We start from the raw sequence: 24,008 nt of genomic DNA, 5'->3' as shown, positions 1-24,008 counted from the left end.
AAGTTAAATCTCTTGCTCTGCCGACAACTTCTTTTACATAATTTAATCATATAAGATTTTTGTGTTCAAAAGAAAAATAGGATAAATTTGTAATTAATTGAAGGCTGTACATTTAAGTAGCATGATATTACTGCAGGTGTGTCCCAGGGATCGATCCTTGAAGCTTTATTATTTCTGATATTCACAAACAAATGACCTCCATGAGAAAATTGTGTTTCAGATGGGTATATTTGCTGATGATACCACGCTCTATGATAGACGTGGGGGGAAAAACGAATGTACACATATCTAAAGCAATAGCAGAAACCCTAGAAAATTACTTTCAGTTTGTAGTGGAATGTGAACGTAAATGGTTGGTACCATTTAATGCTACTAAGACTAAGCTTCTTTCCTTTAATAATTACAAAACCATTCTCAACCAATGACTGCCAGCACAAATGACACCCTACCTGAAAGCACATGTTTCAAACTCCTCGCCCTGACATTTAGAGGCAACATGAATGTGAACAAATATATTGAGGACATTGCCAAGGTTGCTGCAAAGAAGGTAGACTCCCTCTACCATGCTAGGAGAGTAATCATACCAGAGAGCATCCTATATCTTTACAAAGCCACAATTCGCTTATGCATGGAATATTGTTGCCATATCTGGGCTGGTGCACCCACCACTAGTCTCTCACTCTTACGCAGGGTAAAAAAAAAAAAAATGAGTCTCAAATCTAATAGGTCCCACACTATTAGCCAAGCCCCAACCTCTGTCCTTTCACTGCAATGTTGTATCCCTGTGTCTGTTTTACCAGTACTTTAATGGAATGTGCTCTGATGAACTTGTGCCTTCTTAATGTACATATCCTTGACTATCCCAACAAGCAGCAACCCCCCCCCCTTTATTGTTGACTCTAGACACCAAAAAGTCTTCAACTCTAATAGTTTCTTCCCTTAGACTGTTCCACTTTGGAATTCCTTCACCATTTCTTGTTAAATATAATTAGGACATCCCGCAGCTCAACTCCCCACAGTCCCTGTTAGACATGACCCCAAGTAGCAGCCCTTACATTCCAAGTGGCAGCATGCCTTGTTTGAGGTGAAAAAGAGTAAAAAAAATGTAAACAATAAAATATATTTCTAAGGATACCAAGTCTTGGCTTTTCTATCAAATGTTGCTATAATCCAAAAACGGACACGTTTCAAAAACAAACTTTTTAAGTCAAAGCCTAGTTTTACTATCGTTCACGTGATCTACAATAAAAATATGATAATCAATACAAACCCTAATTCATGTTGTTCATCTGCTAAACCAACTGGCAGCAAGGAGCTGCCACCGAGTTGCTCCAATCTTCGAAATAGTTTTTTTCCGATGAAGTTATATCTGAAATGGAAAAAATGAAAAACAGAAAATAATATGCAGAATCATAAAAAAATATGACAAAAAAAAAAAAAAAAAAGAAAGAAAATGGATGATGCTAAAGATCAATAAAGCCTATTTAATTAAATGCAAATACTATTCCACTATCCCTATATATGTATTTTTTGTGGACATTGCTTCACACAAAGCATGAAACCAATTTGTGTAAGGCACTAAAAATAAAAAATAAAAATTAATAGAAAGAAAAACACTTAAAGAAAAGGGTAAAAAAACCATCAATAAAAGTTATATGGATAGATTCTGACCCAGAAAAGCATTTATAGTATTTCATCCTTTTGGGAATCATCAGTGCAGGGAGTTATAATTACAGCTGGTTGGGAGATTGGTACCCAGCCACGAAGCCATCTCTGAAACCATTAGCAAGGAACAAGCCACGTGGCCAATGTTAACCACGAGAAATACAGTTGACATTAACATTTATATAAAGCGTAAATGTCAAGACGGCAAGAGTGATCTTATGATTATAACATCATTATCTGCGCATGTGAGCTTAAGCGACTTTCATTTCAACTTAGTGTGCTCAACAATAAGAACCAAGTTCTTATATATCTATAAAAGTGAAAGTGCCTGTGTGTACATTTCCCTACACAATAACTCCGTCAACTTTCAGTCTACAGACTCAAAATTTGATATACAGAGTAGTGAGATTTGGGAAAATCTTTGTAATTGGTTTTCGGCCAGAAATTTGGCTGTTAAGAGGTCAAAGTTCAACGATTTGACCTTTGAGAACTCTACCAAACTCCTCCGACAATTTTAGGTCTAAATACTTGTAATTTTAGATATGTTCCTTAGACATAGATCTAACTTAATAACTTGATTTGAGCCCAAAATAATAAATGTTAAGGGGTCATAATAGGGGTCAAAGTTTTTAAAAATTTGACCTTTGCATTCTCTACCATCGAGATATATTATTAACGACAATTTCTGGTCTAAACATTTTAAATTTTACATAAAGGGTATTCAGAGATAGGGCAAGCTTTTTAATCGGTTCGGGTCGAAAATTTGAGCTACAAATATATAAATCTATATATGTATGTTTGCATGTCTGCCTAAAACTTTCGACAGAGGTGACGGATTTTCACAAAATCAGTGTCATTTTGAAGATCGACCCTTCAGACAACAAATATAGAAAAAATGACTAAAAACATTAATTTCTTCACCTTCAACTGGGCACTTTTCTACAAGGAGGGGTCGCTTTTTTCACTGATATTTTCAAAAGTCATCCCCTCTTTTCGATTGTCTCGCCTTAATTTAAACCTACGTCACTTCCGGTTTGGTGGTGGTCGTAACAGCAAAGATGTCACGTTTTTTTCACATTCTTTTCCTCCGCGATACGGGTTCGAGCCTGCCTTCCTACTATCACTTTTTCATTTTTTTTTTTGCTCAACATACACCTCCAAACACCCGGGCAACGCCGGGCACCCATGCTAGTATATATATATATGTTTTGATTTGTTTTTGTTAACGATACTTTTTGAATGAATTCAATTATTTATACGAAAGTGCATTTTTACCTAAATGCGAGTTGGGAATAATTTTCCCTTTGACCAATTTGGTACCCCCTAAATGGGGAGCAGCATATATACTATTTTAAAAATATAATTATTCACTGACACGTGTTTCGTCGTCTATGACTCATCAGAGTGGCTGAATCTAGCGAGATTCGAAATTGGGACCCCATGATAAGAAGCCTAAACTTCTACCACATGGCTACCTCGCACAACTACTAAACGTATCGCATTTTTATGTAGATGTTTTTATTTGTTTTTGTTTGCAATACTTTTTTTGAATGAATTCAATTATTTATACGAAAGTGCATTTTTACCTAAATGTGAGTTGTGAATAATTTTTCCTTTGAGCATTCTTATCACGAGGTCCCAATTCCGAATTTCGCTAGATTCAGCCACTCTGATGAGTTGTATACAATGAAACACATGTCAGTGGATGATTATATTTTAAAAATAATATATATATATATATATATATATATATATATATATACACACACTTTTATTTATAATCAACGACCTCATCAGATGAGGTCATAGTTATTCATAACTGATTGACCAATACATTGTTATGCCTGTGTAGTGACCATGCAAAATGTGTATTTGATTTTAAATGAAAGTATAGCTGTCTCATTTTTTACTGAGCACTATTAATAACTCCGTAAAATTTATCAATAAAATTTTATTTTCTTATTTAAAAATGAAACTACTTGGTCAATTTACACGATTTCTGGAATATGATGTTTTTGTTTTGTCATGGGTATGTACATCATACAGATTTTTGCTTTATTTTTGTTTTTTAGAGTTAATAAGAACCAAATTTTTCATGGAAATAGAAATCTTACTTTTGATATGAAGAATCACCGAGTCCAAGAACAGCAAATTGTACATTTTCTAAAGAATCCAGAGGAAGATTTCTTTTCAAAATGAATCGCCAAAACATCTAAAAACAAATTATATAATAATAATAATTTTGAGGTCGATCATCGTTACTAATACATTCAACGATAAAAAATGCTGAATAAAAACAACACTAGCGAATTGCTACTGGTAGCATAAAGAAAATAGATGCTCGCCGATACTTGAGAGGAAAATAATATGAAAAGTCAATACATGTACAAGTTTTGATGATCCATGTAAACTATGTTGAAATGAGAAATTCTCTATTCTAAATTAAAAAAAAAAATTTAATAAATAGCAAATGTATGCATACACAAAGTAACTTTTACTTCAGGATAACAACACATAAAAATAAAAATAAAATAAACTTATACCATTACCAACTAGCAGAGGGTTACTTCATTCACCCTTAACTGTTGCTATCACAATCTACACCCTATTCTCGAATGATATCACCAAGGTAACAAAACATCTGAGCAAACTCATTAGCTTTGCTATTCAAATAAATTTGACATGTATTTTAATGGTAGGTGCTCCGACGAACTACAAGCCCTTGTACCTCCTCAACGTAAATATCATATTCACTTCCATATATCATCACACTGTATACAAATGCCTGATAGACTCTTCCCCTGGTTGACAGTGGTGATGCTCTGTTGGTTAATAATGATAAAAGTTCTCTGAACTTATTATTAACTTGCTGAACTTACTGTATTTACTCCGAACTTTTGCAATCAGACCAGCACCTGCTCCATCCTGTGCTCCAATAGCATCACCAACGTAACACAAAACTTCTGAACAACTTCAATAGCTTTGCCATCCAGATAATTTTTTTTTTTCTTCACATCTCAACTGACCATCAAATTCCACTGCACTTTTTATCAGCCTAATGCTTACAAGTATAAAGAATTTGTTGCTTCTAACTCCTTTCCCACAAGCTGAAGAAGAGAAAATTCCTCTTTCTTGGGAATTTTCTCCACACTCCGACCAATGATGATCACTTTAGTCTTAATAACATTCATTCTCAAACCTTTACTTTCCATAACATTTATCTGAGTCTTTATCGTAACAAATAGATTTTCCATTGTTTAACAGGTTAACAACTAAATCAACATAAATTTAACATATATTTAAATGGTAGATGTGCCGACAATCTACAGGCCCTTGTACCTCCTCGACGTAAATATCCCAAACAAACCCAACAAGCAGCAAAATCCCACCCCTACACAGTAGAAATCCCCAGATGTAAGAAAGCCTCCTACTATATTAGTACTGCTATAATAGGACTGCTAGACTTTAGAATTCCCTTCTAGGTACCAGCTTCTCTGACTGTACTGACATGCAGAAGTTCAAGTGTAATAATATAAACAGACATCTTGCTGCTCAATTCCCTACATAGTACTCCTTCAAATTATGTCCCAGATACTAGCTCCCTATATCAAAATGTCACTGTGCCTTGTTTGAAGTGAAAATGCAATAAAAAATAATTTTTTTTTTTCCTCCACATCTGAGTTTTCATCTGTCGCCATTCTCTTACACTTGTTTCACACAAAACTGGTTATTCTCTCTCAATCTATCAGTAATTCCACTGCACTTCTTATCTGACCAATGCTTACAAAGTATAACAAAAAGATGGAGTTGCTTCTAACTTCTTATTAACTTGATATTAAAGTGGTCTACTTTAATATTAAAGCTACCATTAATTCTGCTTTTAATTCTAATATGTAGTTTTCTTTTTCTTTTGCTTCATCCGCATGTCGGTTGATTTCAGGATTTTGCAATTGCACCAGCACCTGCTCCATCCTGTGCTCCAATAGAATCATGAAGCAAGGTAACAAAACTTCTGAACAACCTCAATAGCTTTGCCATCCAGATAAATTACCATCCACATCAGAGTTTTCATCCATTTCCACTGTCTTACATTTCTTTCACACAAACGGGTTTATCCTCTCTCGCAACTGACCATTTCTTCCACCGCACTTCTTATCTACGCAATACTTACAAATACAAAAAAAGATTTGAGTTACATAGCAGCAAACGCACACATGGTAGTTGTATCAGTTATTTAAACTTGAAAATTATTTAAATATCTATTAAAGAAGATTGGTATACAAACAGCAATACTTAAAATTAGTGAAACTGAATCTAATGTAAGAATAAAAACAATAAACTCAGTTTGTCATGAGGCAGGCTATGACAACAGCATATTCTTTTCCTTGTTTTGATACTCACGTATATATCCGTTTATATCTTATATGTTTTTATGTAGTGATGTGTTTCTTGGTTGATTAATTGTGTCTGTGTCGGATATATACTCGAGAGTCAAAACAATGAAAAGAATATGCTGATGTCGTAGCGCTAGTCATGAGTGCTAAAAAAATTCCTAAGGGGACAGGAGAAATCAATGCACCTTGCCAGCTGATTGGTCAGTGTGTGGCTGAATTGGTCAATGGAGGAGGAAGGGAGGTTGATTCACAAGAGAAAATAGATCTTTATTTTATTTGGGACTGCTACACATGTTTGATAAATTCTTCCCTTGGTCGACAGCGGTAACGCTCTGCTGGTTAGTAATGATAGAAGTTCTCTAAACTCACTCTATCCCACCAGCATTAGATCCTCTCTCTACACGGTGCAACGATAAATGTGCCGCCATGAAGAAAACAACACTACAGCTTTACTTTAAAACTTTATTGAAAAAGAAATCAATTCAGGTAACTTGATTATGTAGTACAGCTGACATCTATTCAATGTATCTGCCTTCAGCCTCAATCACCGCCTTGATACATGTCTGGAACTGGGAGCATACCTTTTCAACAAACGCAAGCAGAAGCTCGGCGAATACTCAGTGGAGGGCGGTGATTAGGCTGGCTTTGGTGTTGTGGGAGGTCATGTTGGTGTTCATGTTCTCGACGTATGACCAAATTAAGTAGTTCAGCGAGTTCAGGTCGGGGGAGAGGGGGGGCAGTGAGAGAAGGTTACAAAGTCATAGCACTCCTTCTGAAGCCAAACCTCCGTCTCTTTGGACTTATGGGTTAGTACTTAGTCTTGCTGCCACATCAAGGGTCTGTCAGTGGCCACTTGATTGCACCAGAGGCTAACCACACTCTTCAGCACATCCAGGTACACGTTGGTGTTGACTTTCAAGCTGACTTCGAAGATGTGAGGTGGCATGATGTGGCCCTCACTTAAACCACACCAAAGACCATAACCATGGCTGGAAACTGTGTTTGTTTTCATCACACTGGGCATGTCCGTTATTTGTGGCACTCCAGTGATGCATTTGAGAATGCTGGCAATGGTCCTGTACTCATAACTTAGATCGGTAGAGAGCATGAGTTGTACAGTGACGCATCTCCGATCTTGCTCATTGAACATTGTGTCACTTTCAGACATGCTAAAAAGCTTCTATCGCTCTTGGGATTTGTACACTAGTAGATGATCTGCAACAAATAAAAAAACTGGTTTTCATCAAACGGAAATGGAATCATGTCATCTTTTCTAGAGAAACAATTTTATTGTTCCATCCTGTACTCCGATGGTATCACCAAGGTAACAAAACTTCTGAGCAAACTCAATAGCTTTGCTCTCCAAATAAACTTTCTCCACATCCGAGTTCTCATCCATCTCAAAATTATCTTACATTTCTCGCACACAAATTGATTATCATCTCACAACTGACCAGTACTTCCACAGCATTTCTTACAAGTACAACAAAAGATTGAGTAACATACCAGTAAACAGACTATTTTGCTGATGTGTCTCATGAGAAAGGTTGTTGTTGTGATGCTACTCCTGCCAGAATTTGTTCTGCATGGAAGAAATTTGGAGAGCTCCTTCAAATCATCACTTACATAGTGTTATAGTAGTAGTAGTATATATTGTATGACTTGGACATTGAAAAGAATAATGGATGCCACGGTTTCAATAATAAATAGGAAATTATGACAATTTTGCTATAATCTTACCTTCATGTTATCCGGTGGATCACCTTGACCTGTTGTTGAACATACAAACACAACAAGTGGTTGCTCTATTAGATTCGTCTGCAAAATGAAAAGAAGAAAAGATTTACTTCTTTTAACCCTTTATGATCTCGTTGAACTAATTCGTTCAGTTGTAAATAAATGAATAGAACAGCATAAATAAAGTGGCAATTGATTCAAACACGCCTTGTACGTATTAGTTCAGTATCTGGGTAGATGTCAGATACCTGCAGATTCCAACTGTCCATTGCTTACATTAAGTATGCCGCTGCCATCTCTCAGAGAATGGAGGATTTTGTTTGTTGTCATAAACACACTTTTTTCAAGCACTATGGATAATAATCAAGGTAAGTTTATAAAATGCAAAAATTCTCAGTGGTAGTTTAACTATTGAACTTCATAATTTTTCCAGTTTGAAGACAATCATAGTAGTATTACTCTTTAAACAAACTAAAATTAACAATAAATATTTTTATAATCATCTACATCATGATTCAGGTATCTAATTCCCTTACTCTCAATCTGTAAACAAGTTCTTGATGAGCTTTCCTCTTCAATAATTAAATCCTACCCCCGTTTCATTATTATACAATGACCCTCATTAAGCTTCTATCCTTGAGTTGCCTTTGCGTCTTGATAAACAGCGATCCTCCTAGTAAAAAAAAAAAAATACTTGGATGGAGTATTGGCTTACAATACCTGGTATTCCCAAATATTCATCAACCTCAGTCCTAACCAGGCTCTCTATGAAAGATGGACGTCACATAAGGTGGAGTTCAAATGTTTCAATGAACAAACGTTAAATGAAGGAATGAACATGGGAAGCATAGTTTTTTTCATACAAACGCATCATTTTTTTTTGTAAGTTTTGGAATTTGTAATAATTTTGACATGACATGTAAATACATAATGTTTTCATTTGAAATCTGTCGAGTCAAAAGATCACCAATATAAACGAGCATATTTTTTTAGTTCAAATAAGAAATTTTAAATAAAAAACAAAAAAACAAAACAAAAAAACAGGATTAAAACATTTTTCTTGCCAATGTTTAACACAGAACCAAATGGAAAAAAGCATAAACTCATAATTAATCATAAATTAATATTCTCTATTCCCCTCCTCCCACCACTTTTTGTTTCATTAGTCCTTTCTCCCACCATGTACAACATTCAATATGCAAGCAACCAAGCAAGACTATCAGAGTTTTAGTATTTTATTTACTTCCTCTCCAAAAAGTTAGACACAAGGTCAAGTGTAGTTTTGAGCATCAAGCACATTAGGATAAGCTCACTTTGTCCTACAAAAATGCCTGTTGGCATTCCTTCGGTAGGAGTGCTTCAGGCGATAAGCAATAAACTAACCCCTTCTAGAGAAAAAATAAAGCCTGGGAAGGTAGACCTCCTAGGACTGAACAAATGCATACCTCATACTGACAGCAAGAAAGTCAGATGAACACTTACTCGGCTACGTCAGTTTTAGCATTATAAAGATAGTCAACAAGGGAGATAAGTCATTCATTCAAAATAGAGAAAATTTAAAAGAAAAAAAGAAAAATTTGATAATATTTCATCTAATATACCATAAATTCAGGTATGACGATTCTGAATATTTTAGATAAGGATTGATTATTTGGACTACTGTTCACATTTTGAGTCTTATTTTCATAACATTACAAGCGATATAATTTTCACCTTTCTTGAAGTGTATTTTGTTGAACTCGGGCATCTTTCTATTGAATTTGAGAATCTTTCTGTCGAACTCAGAAATATACACAGAATTTTGAACAGGACCCATTATTTAATGCACGGGGTAGGGGGTAGAAGTTCTAAGTAATTTGCAATTGTATTGTAGGTGTCACTCACACTGAAGATTGAATCTTTAACTCGGAGAAGAGCAGCATATTGGATAAAGTATTTGGTAAAACTCAGTTGTAAAAGTTACACTCTTTTAGTGATGAAGGTTCAATCCTCAGCAACACTTAAAATACAATTGCAAATTTAAATAAATTAATAAATTGTAAATTGTTTGAAGAAGAGTGATCTAGAGAGTTTTACTCTTTAATTTTAGGACATTTAAAAGGCAAAGTGAACACGTTTTGGAAAAGTTAAAAATGATGATTCAAAATTAAAATATAAATTTTTAAATCTATGAAAAAGCTTATATTTTTAAAAATTGTTTAAAAAAATGTGTTCTGTCACTCGAGTGGTTATGTCAGGTTTCAATAATCAAAATGCTATTTTTATTATTATTATCAAAATCAAATAAACAAAAAATTATTAAAGGAATCATTTTTAGCATCAGAAATTTGTCACAAATTTTTCCGATTCCGATACCCCAAAAAGTTCTGAGTTTTTTCAATTCCTGATTCTGATTAATCATCCCAACACTAATCTGTATATACTAGAAGATATTGGTATTAAACGTAATGTTAAATTTCTTAAAAAAAAAAATGGAAAGAAACAGAGACATGTGCATGCAAGTATTATGTTTTTTCTAAACAGTTCTCTTCTTGTAGATAAAAAAAAATACTCTAACTGAGATGGAAACCAAAACCTAAAGACAGTGAGTAAAGTACGATAACCATTAGGCCAGCTTGACATGATCTTTAAAAGGTGTTTTCAAACCCACTTATTCTTAACATAAGGTGAACAATTCGCGCATACACAGTTGTGAAACAGTTGACAGACAGATAAAAATCTGATGACCACCCCAGTACCAATGTTTTAATTTTGACCCCTTAGCAGCCCTTTTTTGCTGTATGAAAACCGATTAAAAAGTTTTCTACGTGTCTGACTACCCTATATACTAAATTTCAAGTCTGTAGATCCAAAATTTTTTGAGTATATAGGTTGAGAAGTATCCCCTTGCACAAACATATTCTCACTTTTATATATATATATATATATATATATATATATATATATATATATATATAAATATATATATATGGCGTCAGGCTGTGTTGAAAAGAAAAAAAAGTGCTTGATTGCGAATGTGAGAGCTAAAATACAAATTATACATCACAAATACATACGCCATGTCATGGTAATGTACAATTTTTAGACAATTTGGAATAGCAGCTGCGTTTATTTTAGAGGCTGGCAGGTGTTGTACAGTTTTTAGAAATTGATTTCCAAACTGACCTATTTCTGACCAGGGTTTTATTTATCCTTCTTTCTCTCAAATCCATTCTAATCACTTCCTCCCATGTTTTCCTTAGCCCTCCCCTGCTGTGTCAATGGTTTTACATCTGCTAATCCAAGAACTCTCATCCATTTTTTCAACCGATTTCTGTTCTGCATGTATCTTCTTATACTGAACAGATTTAATCTTCCTCTGAGATCAGATCTAAGCCTGTCTTTAACACCTACTTTACACCTCTATTGTATCACTCTCATACCAGTTCTTTCCACACAACTCAATGAAATATAACTTACGATCTTGTATTTGTCAAGTGGGAGAACTCTTGTACTAAAATGTCGCCTTTTTGCTTCTCTACCAATTCTTTCGGCCACTTCCTGCGCAGTTCCATATTGACTGCCATATAAAATACACAGGAATCTTCGTTTTTCGATCATGATGCTGAAAATAAAAACAAGCTTTTGTTTTTAAAAGAATTCATAAGTCAACAAATATTTGCATAAAAACATTCATTGGTTTATACCATTTGTAATAATTGTTTTAAATTTGTATTATTTGGATTCTTCAAACTACTCTTCTCATCTTAAGTGTGATTTTCACAATGTTTCAGTCAATGTAACCTATAATTTTCTTCAGGTGTATCTTGCCAAACTCAAGAATCTTTCAGTCAAACTACAGAATTTCGAATAGAACACTTCATTCAATGTACGGGGGTAGCATGCCTACGTTCCATCAGCCATAACTAGGTAGAAATCCTTGTGTAAGGATCCATGGTGTAGTGGATAAAGTACTTGGTAAAATTCAGTTGTAAAAGTTACACTTTTCTGGAGGTTGAAAGTTAAATGCTCAACATGGCTGACTCACAAAAATGCGACAAGACTTCTACCTAATCAAGATTGCATGCTGTCAAACTGCAGAAGGGTTATGCTACTAAATATTAACTAGTTCATTGTGTTCCTGTTGTATTTGTGTTGCATTAATGTCCGAAAGTTACATTTAAATATCAATTTTCCATTGTGTGGACTTTCTTTTTGCCTCCTCAATTTGAAGTTATTTTTTTAAATTGACATGAACACTAGAATATTTCAATTAAAAGTCAAATATGAACAGGTAAAATTATAGAAGAATAAAAGGCCAATCAAATGAGGTACAGTTTATTTAAACAGTTACATTAAATTTAGCTCAAATTTGCAGTTTTTGAAAAAATTACAAGTGCGGACTTTCTTTTTGCCGCCTGTGTATTTGAATTATGATAAAAAATATGGTGCATTGGCACATTTATAACCATGCCACACCAGAGTTTTTTTTAATTTAAAAAAAAGTTTTATTTATAAAATTTATTTTACTAATAACCTTGCAAAAATATTTAGTTTTATTTACAAGCAGTTTTGTTGTAAGTATATTTTTAATAATAATAATTAAAAAAAAATTATTTACACATATTTTGTTTTTTAAAACACTGACGATTTAGAAAAGAAAAACAAAAAAAAACATAGTTTTATTAACAAACCTTAAAAGCAAAATGCATAAAGAAATGGTGACGGTGGATAAATGATTAATGACATGGAATGAAAACCTGCATGTGCAACGCTTGAATCCACTTCATTTCACAGAAACACTTTTATCAAGCCAACAAAGTATGAGGTGCCTTCAATAAGTTTCCAGACTTTTTTTGGAGAGGCATCTAAAATTATTGTAGACTCTTGAAAATTCAGTATATTATTGCTATTATGAGAGGACTGACCAAGTTTTATGATTTCAGGTTCAAATGAACAGCTACAGCAGGAATTGGAATACACACTACTAAAGCCTGATTGTCACAGCTGGTGAATTTAAAAAATGCAATCTGGATGTAAGGACACTTTAGAAGAACGCTATGCAATAAAATTCTGTTTTAAACTTGGAAAAAATGCCACAGAAACGTATGGAATGCTTGAAACTGCTTTTGGACCATCTTGTATGAATCAAGCATCAGTTTTTGAGTGGCATAAGAGATTCAAGGAAGGCAGGGACTGTGTGAAAGATGATGAGGTGTGGAAGGAGTAAGGAAGTCAGGACACTAGAGTTGATTGGCGAAATAAAGAATATATAGAGAAAAGAAGTGCACAATTTGATGTCAGTGTGGGAACTGTACACACAATTATTTGCGAGGAATTTAAGTTGCGGAATATGCCTTTTGTCAAGGAAGAATGGAAAACATGAAGATCCAACTCTAAAGCTTAATGACTTTGTGAGAACGGTGGGACACTGAGTATTAGCAATGATGGTTGCAACTGGTAAAAAGTTGACCATTTAAAAGGACGGCTTAAAAGTTGATCTGTTTTTTTTTGTTTTTTTTCAAATATTAGAGAACTTTTTGCTTGTTTTAATTTTTAACAACTAAACATTTAGAAAAGGTCTCTATTCAGTCACAAGAGACAATGGATATCCCTTGTGAGTGTGCTTGCACTAAGAGATTCTAATGAATCAAGAGTGGAGCAAATGAACATCTACTGAAACAACATCACTTAAGTGCTAAGCAGAGGTTGATAATGACATTGACGTTTCCAAATTCCTTATCCAGCCTTGATAGAATTCAAAGCCGGTTTCAAAACCTGCGACCTCTTTCCCATAGAAGAGAAGAGCCTGTCTCTGCTCTATCATTATTTTCATGGCAAGTACTCGACTGAACATTTTATTATTCCCCCTTGCAAAACTTTCACTAAAAACACCTAACTAGCTGCAACCACTATATGCAATTTCCCTCACTCTCTAACTGTGCTTAAATCTAAATGTAGATTCCATAAACAAAGCGTCTTTCTCAGAAGTACCCGTCTGTGGAACACTGTTCTGCTGGCCTGTTTCCCAGTTGAATACAACATAGAAGCCTTCAAATCCAATGTAAACAAGTTCTTGTTGAGCCATCTCCATAAATCAGATTCTACCCAATTTACACCATTAAAAATTACTACACTCCCACCTTATATTCATTAATCTTTATCCTCGAGTGGCCTTTGGGTCTTAATAAGTGGTGACTCTCAAGTATTAAAAAAAATGCTTGGGTTGACCAAAACTCTTCTCTGCGATATTCTTTAGTTCACTCTGCATCAGAAGAGATGAGATGAAGAGGCCATTGTCAAAAAGCAAAGATGTCTGAACATGCTATCGTAACACCTAGTCTAGGGGAAGAGCAAGAGAAGATGCCACCATTGTCAATGTGACTCCAAAGTTTTTTGATTTCAAAAGCGTATAATCGACAAAACTTCTTTACAAGGGTTTCTCTCTTCTGGAACACATTACCACCAGACTGCTTTCCTCTTAATTACAATTGTCTTCAGATCCAACATCAATAAATTTTTGTTGTAGACTGACCCCAAAAATAAACAAATGTGGTACATACCATTGGACAATGTTTTTCATCTTTTGGCTAGCAATCAAATTCCATCTCATTAATAACTCTTATGGGAGGTGACAGTGGTCAGGTGGTTAACGACATGGATAGACGACCTTGGTATGTAACAGAGCACATATGGGCACGTGTGAGATAATCATCAGCAGCTGAAGGATAGCTGGCTCGCAAAAATATTAGCAGCAGCAGCTGTTAAAGGACGTATGCAAATTAGCAAGGTATGCGCGAGCTTGTGTCACAAGAAAAGGAGAAAAATGCAGCACATAGCCGAGGAGAGAAGCAAAATGCACATCAGGCAAGATGCACGCATGAAAGTTAAGCGCAAGAAAGCCAACTTGAGATGGCAGCGAGAGAAACTTTTAAAAGGCACGTGTGTGTGAAAAGACTTGAAATAAAATGAAATGCATTGTTTTGGAAGAACCACAAATAAATTCATTTTATTTGCATTTTTAAAAAATGCAGATTTTTCTTTCTTTTTTATTATTTCCTGCTTTATTTGTTTGTTCCTTTGCGACGGTACCAGACAGCGTGTGGGTCTGAGCGATTTGAAGTGTAACGACACAGTTAAAAAGTAAAGTAATGGCCACAGTACAGGTGTTCCAAGTTTGAATCCAGTTTGTTCCACCAAATCACTTTTACTTAGAATATAGGCAACCTTCATGTGGTCCCTACCATAAGTACCTGATGTCTTTTTATGGTAAATTGCATGAACAAATATTTAATTTTTTTTGTAAAATAATATGTAGCAACAAATGAAAACATTATTTTTTTGTAAGAAATATTAGTTTGAAAAGTGTTATTTTTGAAGAGGGTTGTGAAAGAAATAATTTTTTTGTTACAAAAAGTAAGGGTGTACGCTATTTTCTTTCTCAGGTGTTTGTGTGTGTGTGTGGGGGGGTATTTTTTACCGGGGATTCCTAAGGAAGTACTCTTTGCAAATATCTCATAGGAAATTTTTCCAATAGGTCATAGTGTTTCTGAATTTTTGAGATGAGGATTGGTTATTTGTATTATTATTCATCGGACTACTGTTCTCATCTTGAGTGTGATTTTCACAATGTTTTGGTCGATATAACCTCCGACCTTCTTCAGGTTTATCTTGTCAAATTCGGGAATTTGGACGGAATTTCGAGCGGAACCCTTTATTTACTTCACGTGAAATAAAGGGTTCCGCTTGAAATTCTGTCCAAATTTCCAAGTTCGACAGAAACATTCCCGAGTTCGACAAGATAAACTTGAAGAAGGTCAGAGGTTATATCGACCGAAATATTGTGAAAATCACACTCAAGATGAGAACAGTAGTCCGATGAATAATAATACAGGTCATGGTGTGTTCCAAACCGATTGCACACTCTTGCTGTAAACTTTGATCAGTTGCAATGTCCTGCAACCACTTCTTCCACTTTATTAGCTGTTGTCTGCTACATTGGCTGAGCATTTCACCATATTCTGACGATTTATGAAAGCTACCAAAATATGTCGCGGCAACATTCACGGAAAAACATGTTGTTCTCAGCATAATTACTGATAATTTATGTTAATCTATAAATCTATAAAAGTGAGAATGTGTGTGTGAGGATAATTCTCAACCTATACACTCCACGAATTTTTGATCTACAAACTTAAAATTTAATATACAAGATATTCAGACATGTGGAAAACTTTTTAATTGGTTTTCATCCGGTAAAAAAATGGGGGCTGCTAAGGAGTCAAAATTGCAAAATTAGTACGTGGAATCATCGGATTTTTATCTGTTTGTCAACTGTTTCATGACTGCGCATCTGTGAATCGTTCATATGACAGATTCATTATGTTAAGAATAGTAGGTTTGAAAACACTTTTTAAAGATCGTGTCAAGCTAGCCTAATGGTTATCGTATTTGATTCATTGTCTTTAGGTTTTTGTTAGGATCTCAGCTTGAGTATTTTTTTTATTTATAAGAAGCAAACTGTCTAGCAAAAACATAATACCCGTATGCACACACGTCTCAGTTTCTTTCCGTTGTTTTTACTTCATTTCTTTAAAATAATTTAATATTGTAATATATTTTATTTCAGTTTATAATAAATAGGAATTCTGCATTAATTAAAATATAATATTGATACATATTTTATGACCGGGCAATGCCGGATGGGTTGCTAGTAGAAAATAAGATTGACTAAAACTGCATCACTCTGTAATAATTCTAACAATGGTAATATATTAATCTCAGCAATTTCTTGTAGTTTGGGGAGATTTTGCATAGTTTCAAAATTTTCTCTTTCAACTTAGAAAAATAGAATTTCTGGATTTGCTTTATCCATTTTTGTTCTCATTATAACGAAAAAATTAGACTTGTAGCATTCATTGACATGTATTTTATTGACATGTATTTTATTGACATGTATTTTATTGACATGTATTTTATTGACATGTATTTCATTGACATGTATTTTATTGACAAAAATGAAGACAAGAAAGGCTAGAAGAACATAGAAAATCTGTAATACATAAAGATATTGAAAAGTCAGATATAGCTGACCACATATAGGGAAATCATTGTGGAACAAAGTAAAATTTATAAACAGACTAGCAGGCTGCCTGGCGTTGCCTAATTATAAAGTATGCATAAACATTATATTTTAATTTATACAGGAACTGAAACATGTGCATATGAGTATTATGTTTTTTACAGTTCACTTCTTGTAAGTTAAAAAAATAAAAAAAACTGACCCTGCAGAAGTTGAACGAATTTGGCTACAAAACTGTGCCACATCCGCCATACTCTCCAGACCTCTCACCTACCGATTACCACTTTTTGACAACTTTTTGCATGAGAAATGCTTCAAAAACCTAAGCAATATCAAAAACGCCTTCAGGTTTACTGCTCCCAAAATTCATGCTAGAATTATGCACATGGATCTGTGTAGTGTTGGGACGATTCCTAAATTTTTTCCGATTCCAGGAAAATGTTGATTAACGATTCCGATACCAAGTATGATTCCGATTCCCATGGAATTGTTGTTTTGAAATATACCATTATATAATTGAAAGTTTTCGTGTAGCAAAAGAATTTGGTACAGCGAAAAAGTGGAAATACAATTAAGGGAATTTCGAAAACGATTTGATTTTTTTCGTAAAATTTCTTTCATAAAAGTCAAAACAAATATTTTAACCATAAAATTAATAACAATCAATTTTAGGAGTTATTTTATTAAAAAATATAAAGAAAGCAAGTCATGATTAATTCAACAAAAATACAATAACATCAAATTTCAAGGGGAATAACATGTTTTATCTTTTGATATTCGTTTTTTTTTGTTTTATTTTCTCTTTATCTTCGATAACTCTTTAAAATTTAACATTTTTTTGCAACTTCAATCGCTAACTGATTTTTATTCCACTTTCTAGAATATTCTTATTTCTAAATGAAATTTAAAAATGACTAAATCTTTGATTAAATTTTTAGCCTTTTATATTTAATCGTATCAAATTATTCCTATTTATTTATTTGACTTTAAAAATATTTTTAACAATAATAATGTTATTTTTTAAATCTAAATAAATTGGTTTATTTCTATATTTATTTTTATTATATAATTATATACGTATCGCCCTTTAATGTTTATTCTTATTTAATACCTGAATTTACCTCTATATTTCTATATAAAAAAGTAAATTTTTGGTAATTGTTTATTTCTATTGTTAAATAAAAGTCGTTTATTGAATTTTCGAAATCGCCTCCGCCTCAATGCTGTTTCTGACAACCTTTTTATTTTATTTAGGGGTTGGGAAACATTTTACTATGCTCACATCACGACTGTGATACCAGGCATCGGTGAATGTCGACCAAGCCCCTACAGTCCTTTAGTTGAACGGTTCTGAGTGACTAGTTAGTTTGCAAAGTTAGGGTTCAACGGATAAAAAAATAAAGTTAAACTTTTTTCCTTTTTTAATAAATTTTTCACATTTTTTTTGTTTTTGTTGTGCAAAGAAGTTCCAAAAGAAATGTTTAATTGCTTCATTCGCAGAATATTTTAATGGAATGTAAATTTCTAAAAGAAAAAAAATTAAATTCATTTACTGCATTTATTTAACACATAGCAAAATGGTTGTTTTCTTTTGTAGTTTTCGAAAAACCTTAAGCAGAACCGTAAGTCAGCATAATATGTAGTCCTAACGTTTTTGTTTTTGGGTACTTCAAAAAAGCCGATCGACTGTCAAAGTTTTGTGAACTGATACCACGTGATCAGTTTCACTTTAGTTTTAGAAATATTTCCTAATATTGTTCTATTAAATCTTTTATTGTTAAAATAATTTTACTTTGCTTGTTTTATTTTTTAAAAATATAAAGGTTGACAAGACATTTTTCATTTACTAATGAGATTTTTCATTCATTTACTGATGGAAGAGTGTCAATACAAAAAAAAAAAAAAAAACTTGCCAAAAGATAAGCCCCCCCCCTTTTTTTTAGTCAACAGTTGGAAAAAACCACTGATTACTCGCAACGAGAACACTGCAAAATCTTTTTTCTCTAAGGTTTAAGTATTCATCAACTTTTTCATGGACTTGATGTAGTTAGGCTGTTTTATTTATAAATAAACTTCGCTCACAAATGAAAACAATGTTACTTTGTGACTCCTAGAGTTTCGCAACAGTGCAAACAGATAACTAATCATGGGCCTCAAAGTTTCGAAACAGACAGACAGCACCTATGTATGTGACAGAATAAGAAAACTCAAGATAACTAAAGATTACCTTTAAAATAGTTAATAAAATTCTTGTATATCATATTAAATATGTTATGAAAAGTTCTATGACGTTTTTATCATAAATTTTTGACAGCATTAATCTCACTTCAAACAAGCAGTTCAACTTAAAAATATAAGAGAATCGTAATGAAAGAATTGTAAATCTAAGGTATTTTTTAACGATGCGATTCCAATTCCGATTCCCCCCAAAATACACGATTCTTACGATTAACAATTCTGATTAATCGTCCCACCACTAGATCTGTGGTGCAAAGTACTAAATAATAATCTGTTCTAAGTGATCGTCTTCTGCAGTTGATGGTTCCATCTTTAGTAAATGTGATACTAAAGATATAATTAAGAATTACTAAAGAATTCTATCCGGTCATGGTTGATGGAACAAGAGCAAGTTACCTCCATGGATTAAATAAATGGGTTGGTTCCAAATTCTGTACAGATTCAAAAGTTTGACACAATGCATCTAAAGAAGGCCGGAGGTTACATTGGCTTAAATGTTATGAGAATAACATTCAAGATGAGAACAGTCGTTCGAATAATACATGTGCCTTCTCCAGAGAAACACTGGCATTCAAACCTGAAATGCGTCTGATATGAAAAATAAATGCAAATTTAGATGCTATTGTCGTTCAAGGCGGCAGTATAAAAAGACATTTTTTTGTTCCACGGCAATAGCAGATTATCTTGTGCATGTGAAGTTGCTGTTAGTTGGGAAGAGAACGAAAAGAGAATTATGATGGCAGCAACAAGGATGACGAAACAATGCTGATGGTTATGAGAATTCCAAATCCGACCCTTTTTTCCTTTCTTTTCTCTGCTTTGAGAACAAGCAAACGTTTTGTTGAGCATGAACACGACTTGTACGTTGAATGAATTTACGTGACTAAAATAAGGATTAATTTTCGAAGAAAAACTATAGACAATCTTTCAGTTTCATTTTGTTTTTCTATTTTGAAAATGCTACTCGTTTAGATAACTTAAGTGTTGAAACTAATGTTTTAACTCGGAGAAAAAAAAATCTGTCATTCGTACTGACATGAAAAAAAAACAAAAAAAGACTCCAATTGCTAAAGCAATCGTCTCTTGATTTCTCAACTCGTCATTGTCACAAAAATCACGATTACATTCCGACCCTCTAGCAAAAAAAACCCCCAAAAAACTCCTTATATACAGCCTTTTAATTGCGACAGTACCACGATTTGCATATCTTTCTTCCCGTCTCCTCTTTTCTTGTACTGGACAGATTCCGGGTTCAAATCGCAGTGGTTGCCGTACACATCATTTTGTAACCTCAGTAGTGTTGTTCAGTTCCGTTAACAGCAGGAAAAAAGAACTTGACTTCAAGAATAAACATGAGAGGGGGGAAGTGGAGAGAGAGAGCAAGAGGGGAAGGGAGAGAGAGAGACAGAGTGAGAGAGAAGGGGGAGAACGAAAGAGCAAGAGAGAAGGGGGAGTGGGAGAATCAACATGAAGTCTGTTTGGAGATGATCCAACCATTTAATAAAAGGTACACAATCAAATTCCTGGCAAATGATTACCTCGAACCTCATTTATTGAATGGAAAATAGATAATTCCTGTGTCTATTAGACAAGTCAAGAATATAGCAGAAAAACAAACTGGAATTATTTATGCAACACCAGCGTTGCCCGGGAGTCACTACTTAAATTTTTTTTTTATTCATTTGCCTCACCTTTAAAACTTTTCTATTAATTTCTTGTGAGAAAATATTTGCATTTTTAGAAGGGTTATTTTTTTTATTCCTTTGAAATAGGATTTTAAATGTTAAATTCTTAATAAAGTACATATGAGCATATAGGAAGATGTCAGAGGCAGCAAAGGATGGCTGGCTTACGGGGAGATTAGCAGCAGCAACAGCTGAAAAATGCGCATATGCAAATTAGGAAGTGTGCGGAAGAAGGGAAAAAAGGAAAGAAAAATACAGCACATGCTCGGGGCAGAAGAAAAGTGTGGTCAAAGGAAATGGACATGTAAAGCGAAGTCGAGAAATAGTCCGACTGAAACGCATGCAATTGGAAGAAGGAGAAATGCGTGCCAGGCTAAGATGAACATGTGACAACAAGAAACATTTTTAAATTGTGTCGAAAGTAACAGCAATAAAAACTTTTGTTAAAAAGAAAAAAATGCTGACTCGGATTTTATTTATTTCCAGTTTTATCTATGTATTAATACGATAGCATGTGTTATCTTACATGTCACGCTTACATCTTTTTTCTTCTGAGTGACTGTTGTTTAAGTGTTATGACATTTCTTGTAATAAATAATTTTACAAAGAATTCTTCATAAGTTTTGGTTTCCATTGTAGCTGATGGCACTCAAGTTATATAATGATTGCGACGTCTTGTCAGACGCCTATATTTTTTTTTCTTCATAAGTTTTGGTTTTGGTTTTGAGTCTAGTTGATGCACTCAAGTCAATGGATATATTTTTTTATTTTTGAAATCACAACTTTATAATATATAAAAATAGATAGAAAATTGACTCTATAATAATAATATATACCACATCTGCATGAATTAAAATATCATATTTAAAGGTATTTTACGACCGAGCTTTGCCGGGCATCCCTGCTAGCTAAGATAAATACTTTTGCAGTTTTAACAAAAGAGCTACAATAATATCAGAGTATCGAAAATCCACAGAATGCCAACATCAATACATTGAGTCCACTGTGGAATTTCCACAGTTCTCGCTAGTTTTTATGAATTGCTAAAGTGCAACGGCCATGTTACAAAGTTAACTATTACAGTATCATTTGGCCACAAAATTATTGATTCAATCAAATTGTTAAAAACTATAACTACAAAAAAGAAGTAACGTTTCCTTCTCTTCAGCGACGTTGCATGTTTACAATATCAGCAAATGGGCTTTGTTTTTCTTTTTTGAAACTGCTACTCGTTTAGATAACAGCGCAAAAAAAGAACTTGATTTCAAGAATAAACATGCGAGGGGGGCGGGGGAAAGAGAGAGAAAAAGAGAGTGAATGGAGATTTACTTGATGAACACATTGAGGGAGAGGTGGTACTGACTATGTGTTGTCAGTCTTGTGTACACATACAGAGGTGGGGGACGTTTATAAAATTACATTGATAAGAAACCAAAATGCACTAGAGTTGACTTAATTTTGTATTATTTTTGTAAGTATTTCTAAAATTTTGCTTTATTTAAAGCTCTTGTATTTTGGAGTCAGCAACAGGATCTGTTGACCTTTGTTTTATTTTTTCTGTTTTTTCAATTTTCTAATTGGTTTGTTTTTACTAGGGGATGGGGCATCGTGCCGGATGCCAGACATTCATCCACTATCTCATACATTTCAACTTAGAGACCTTTTTAAGATTCTAACCATCCCTTTAAGCAAAATTGTTTGTATCTCTCTTGTACTTGGTTCACCGGGTATATTCAGTAGATAGTTTTTGTAATTCTTATTCAGGAATCTAATTGCTCTTATAAATACTGAAATGATAGCGACCTTCTTAAACTTCCAGTTTCTTTTCATGCTGTATATACAACTTTGGTATTTTGTTATCTCTTTCTCTCAACCCTGTTTAAGACAGCATCATCAAGGACATTAACTTCTACCAAGGTTGCTTCTTTCTTTTTGCCCCATATTACTATGTCAGATTTAACAGTTTTCTTTTTATATACATAGCTGTAGGAATTGCATAGTCATAATGGCTGGTGTACAACTTATTTCCAACAGTTCTTTCTGGTATATGTTCCGAGGATTTGCTGCTGCAGTCGACATTCAACTTTTTACAGATGGTCCAGTAGAGATATGTACACACTCCATGATGTCACATCGTATAGTAGTCGTCCCTCAGCAGAACCTTACAATTACAAACTGTGTGGCAGAATCTGAATTTTTTGTCCTTGCTGAGACCATTCATCTTTTTAAAAACATTGGTTCTTTATTTTTACTAGAAGATGTACCCGGCATTACCCGGCATTACCCGGTATTAAACATAATGTAAAATGAAGTAAAAAAAGAAAAAATAAAGTTTAAAAAAAAAAAAAAAACTAAAAAAAAAAACAAAAAAAAAACGGAAAGAAACTGAGACATGTGCATGCGAGTATTATATATATATTTTTAAATTAAAATTATATATATATATATATATATATATTTTTTTAATATATTTTTTATGTAGGGAAAAAATACTCGAGCTGAGATCAAAATCAAAACCTAAAGACAGTGAGTCAAGCATGATAACCATTAGGCCAGCTTGACATGACCATTAAAAAGTGTTTTCAAACCTACTTATTCTTAACATAAGTAATCTATCATGTGGACGATTCACACATGCGCCTTCGTTCAATTGACAAGCAGATAAAAATCTAATGCTGTCCACATACTATTTTTTTCAATTTTGACTTCTCATTCGGGAGGAAAACCGATTAAAAATTTTTCCACATGTCTGAATACCCTATATACGAAATTTCAAGTTTAAGCGTCCTCACACACACTTTCACTTTTATATATATATATATATATATATATATATATATATATATATATAAAAGTAATCTACCTCAATTAGTCATTTTAGTTTTTATAGTGAGATTATTAACGGTATGACAGCAGTAGGAAATCAATTGTTATTACTAAAAAAATCGATAATATATACCCCCCGAGTAATACCAGTTAGCCCTAAAAAATAAACTTTTCATCCATAACTTTGCTGTAAACATGGAGCATTAATATTTTGGTCATTTCAAAACAGATTTATTCATCTTTTAAATGTGACTGTAAAGAAAGGAAAAGAAAGAAGAAATCATTTTACTTTTCACTTGCAAATTAAAAACATCAAGTTAGTCCCTCTAAAGAAAGGAACTTTTTAATGCAAATGCTAAATATTTGCACAGAAACTAAAACAATATTGCAAAACAGAATTAT

At 33.5% G+C, this 24,008-nt stretch overlaps 1 protein-coding gene across 1 annotated transcript in view; it reads right to left on the bottom strand.

The window, feature by feature from the left end:
* LOC145241282 (NADPH-dependent diflavin oxidoreductase 1-like) overlaps positions 1 to 24,008 on the bottom strand; it is an 80,528-nt gene that overhangs the window by 51,842 nt on the left and 4,678 nt on the right. Inside the window, exons 2-5 of the mRNA XM_080104026.1 lie at positions 11,256 to 11,400; positions 7,800 to 7,877; positions 3,780 to 3,877; positions 1,271 to 1,369 (exon numbers count right to left, since the gene is read on the bottom strand). Coding sequence (XP_079960152.1) covers positions 1,271 to 1,369; positions 3,780 to 3,877; positions 7,800 to 7,877; positions 11,256 to 11,396 — 416 coding nt within the window. The 5' untranslated portion in view covers positions 11,397 to 11,400. The remainder of the gene's footprint in view (positions 1 to 1,270; positions 1,370 to 3,779; positions 3,878 to 7,799; positions 7,878 to 11,255; positions 11,401 to 24,008) is intronic.

This window comes from Euprymna scolopes, chromosome 20, assembly GCF_053919585.1.
Source record: "Euprymna scolopes isolate OS-2025 chromosome 20, ASM5391958v1, whole genome shotgun sequence".
In the NCBI taxonomy this organism is placed as follows: Eukaryota; Metazoa; Mollusca; class Cephalopoda; order Sepiida; family Sepiolidae; genus Euprymna; species Euprymna scolopes.
The sequence above is the reverse complement of the archived record's forward strand: the minus strand, read 5'-3'. Positions and strand labels throughout refer to the sequence as shown.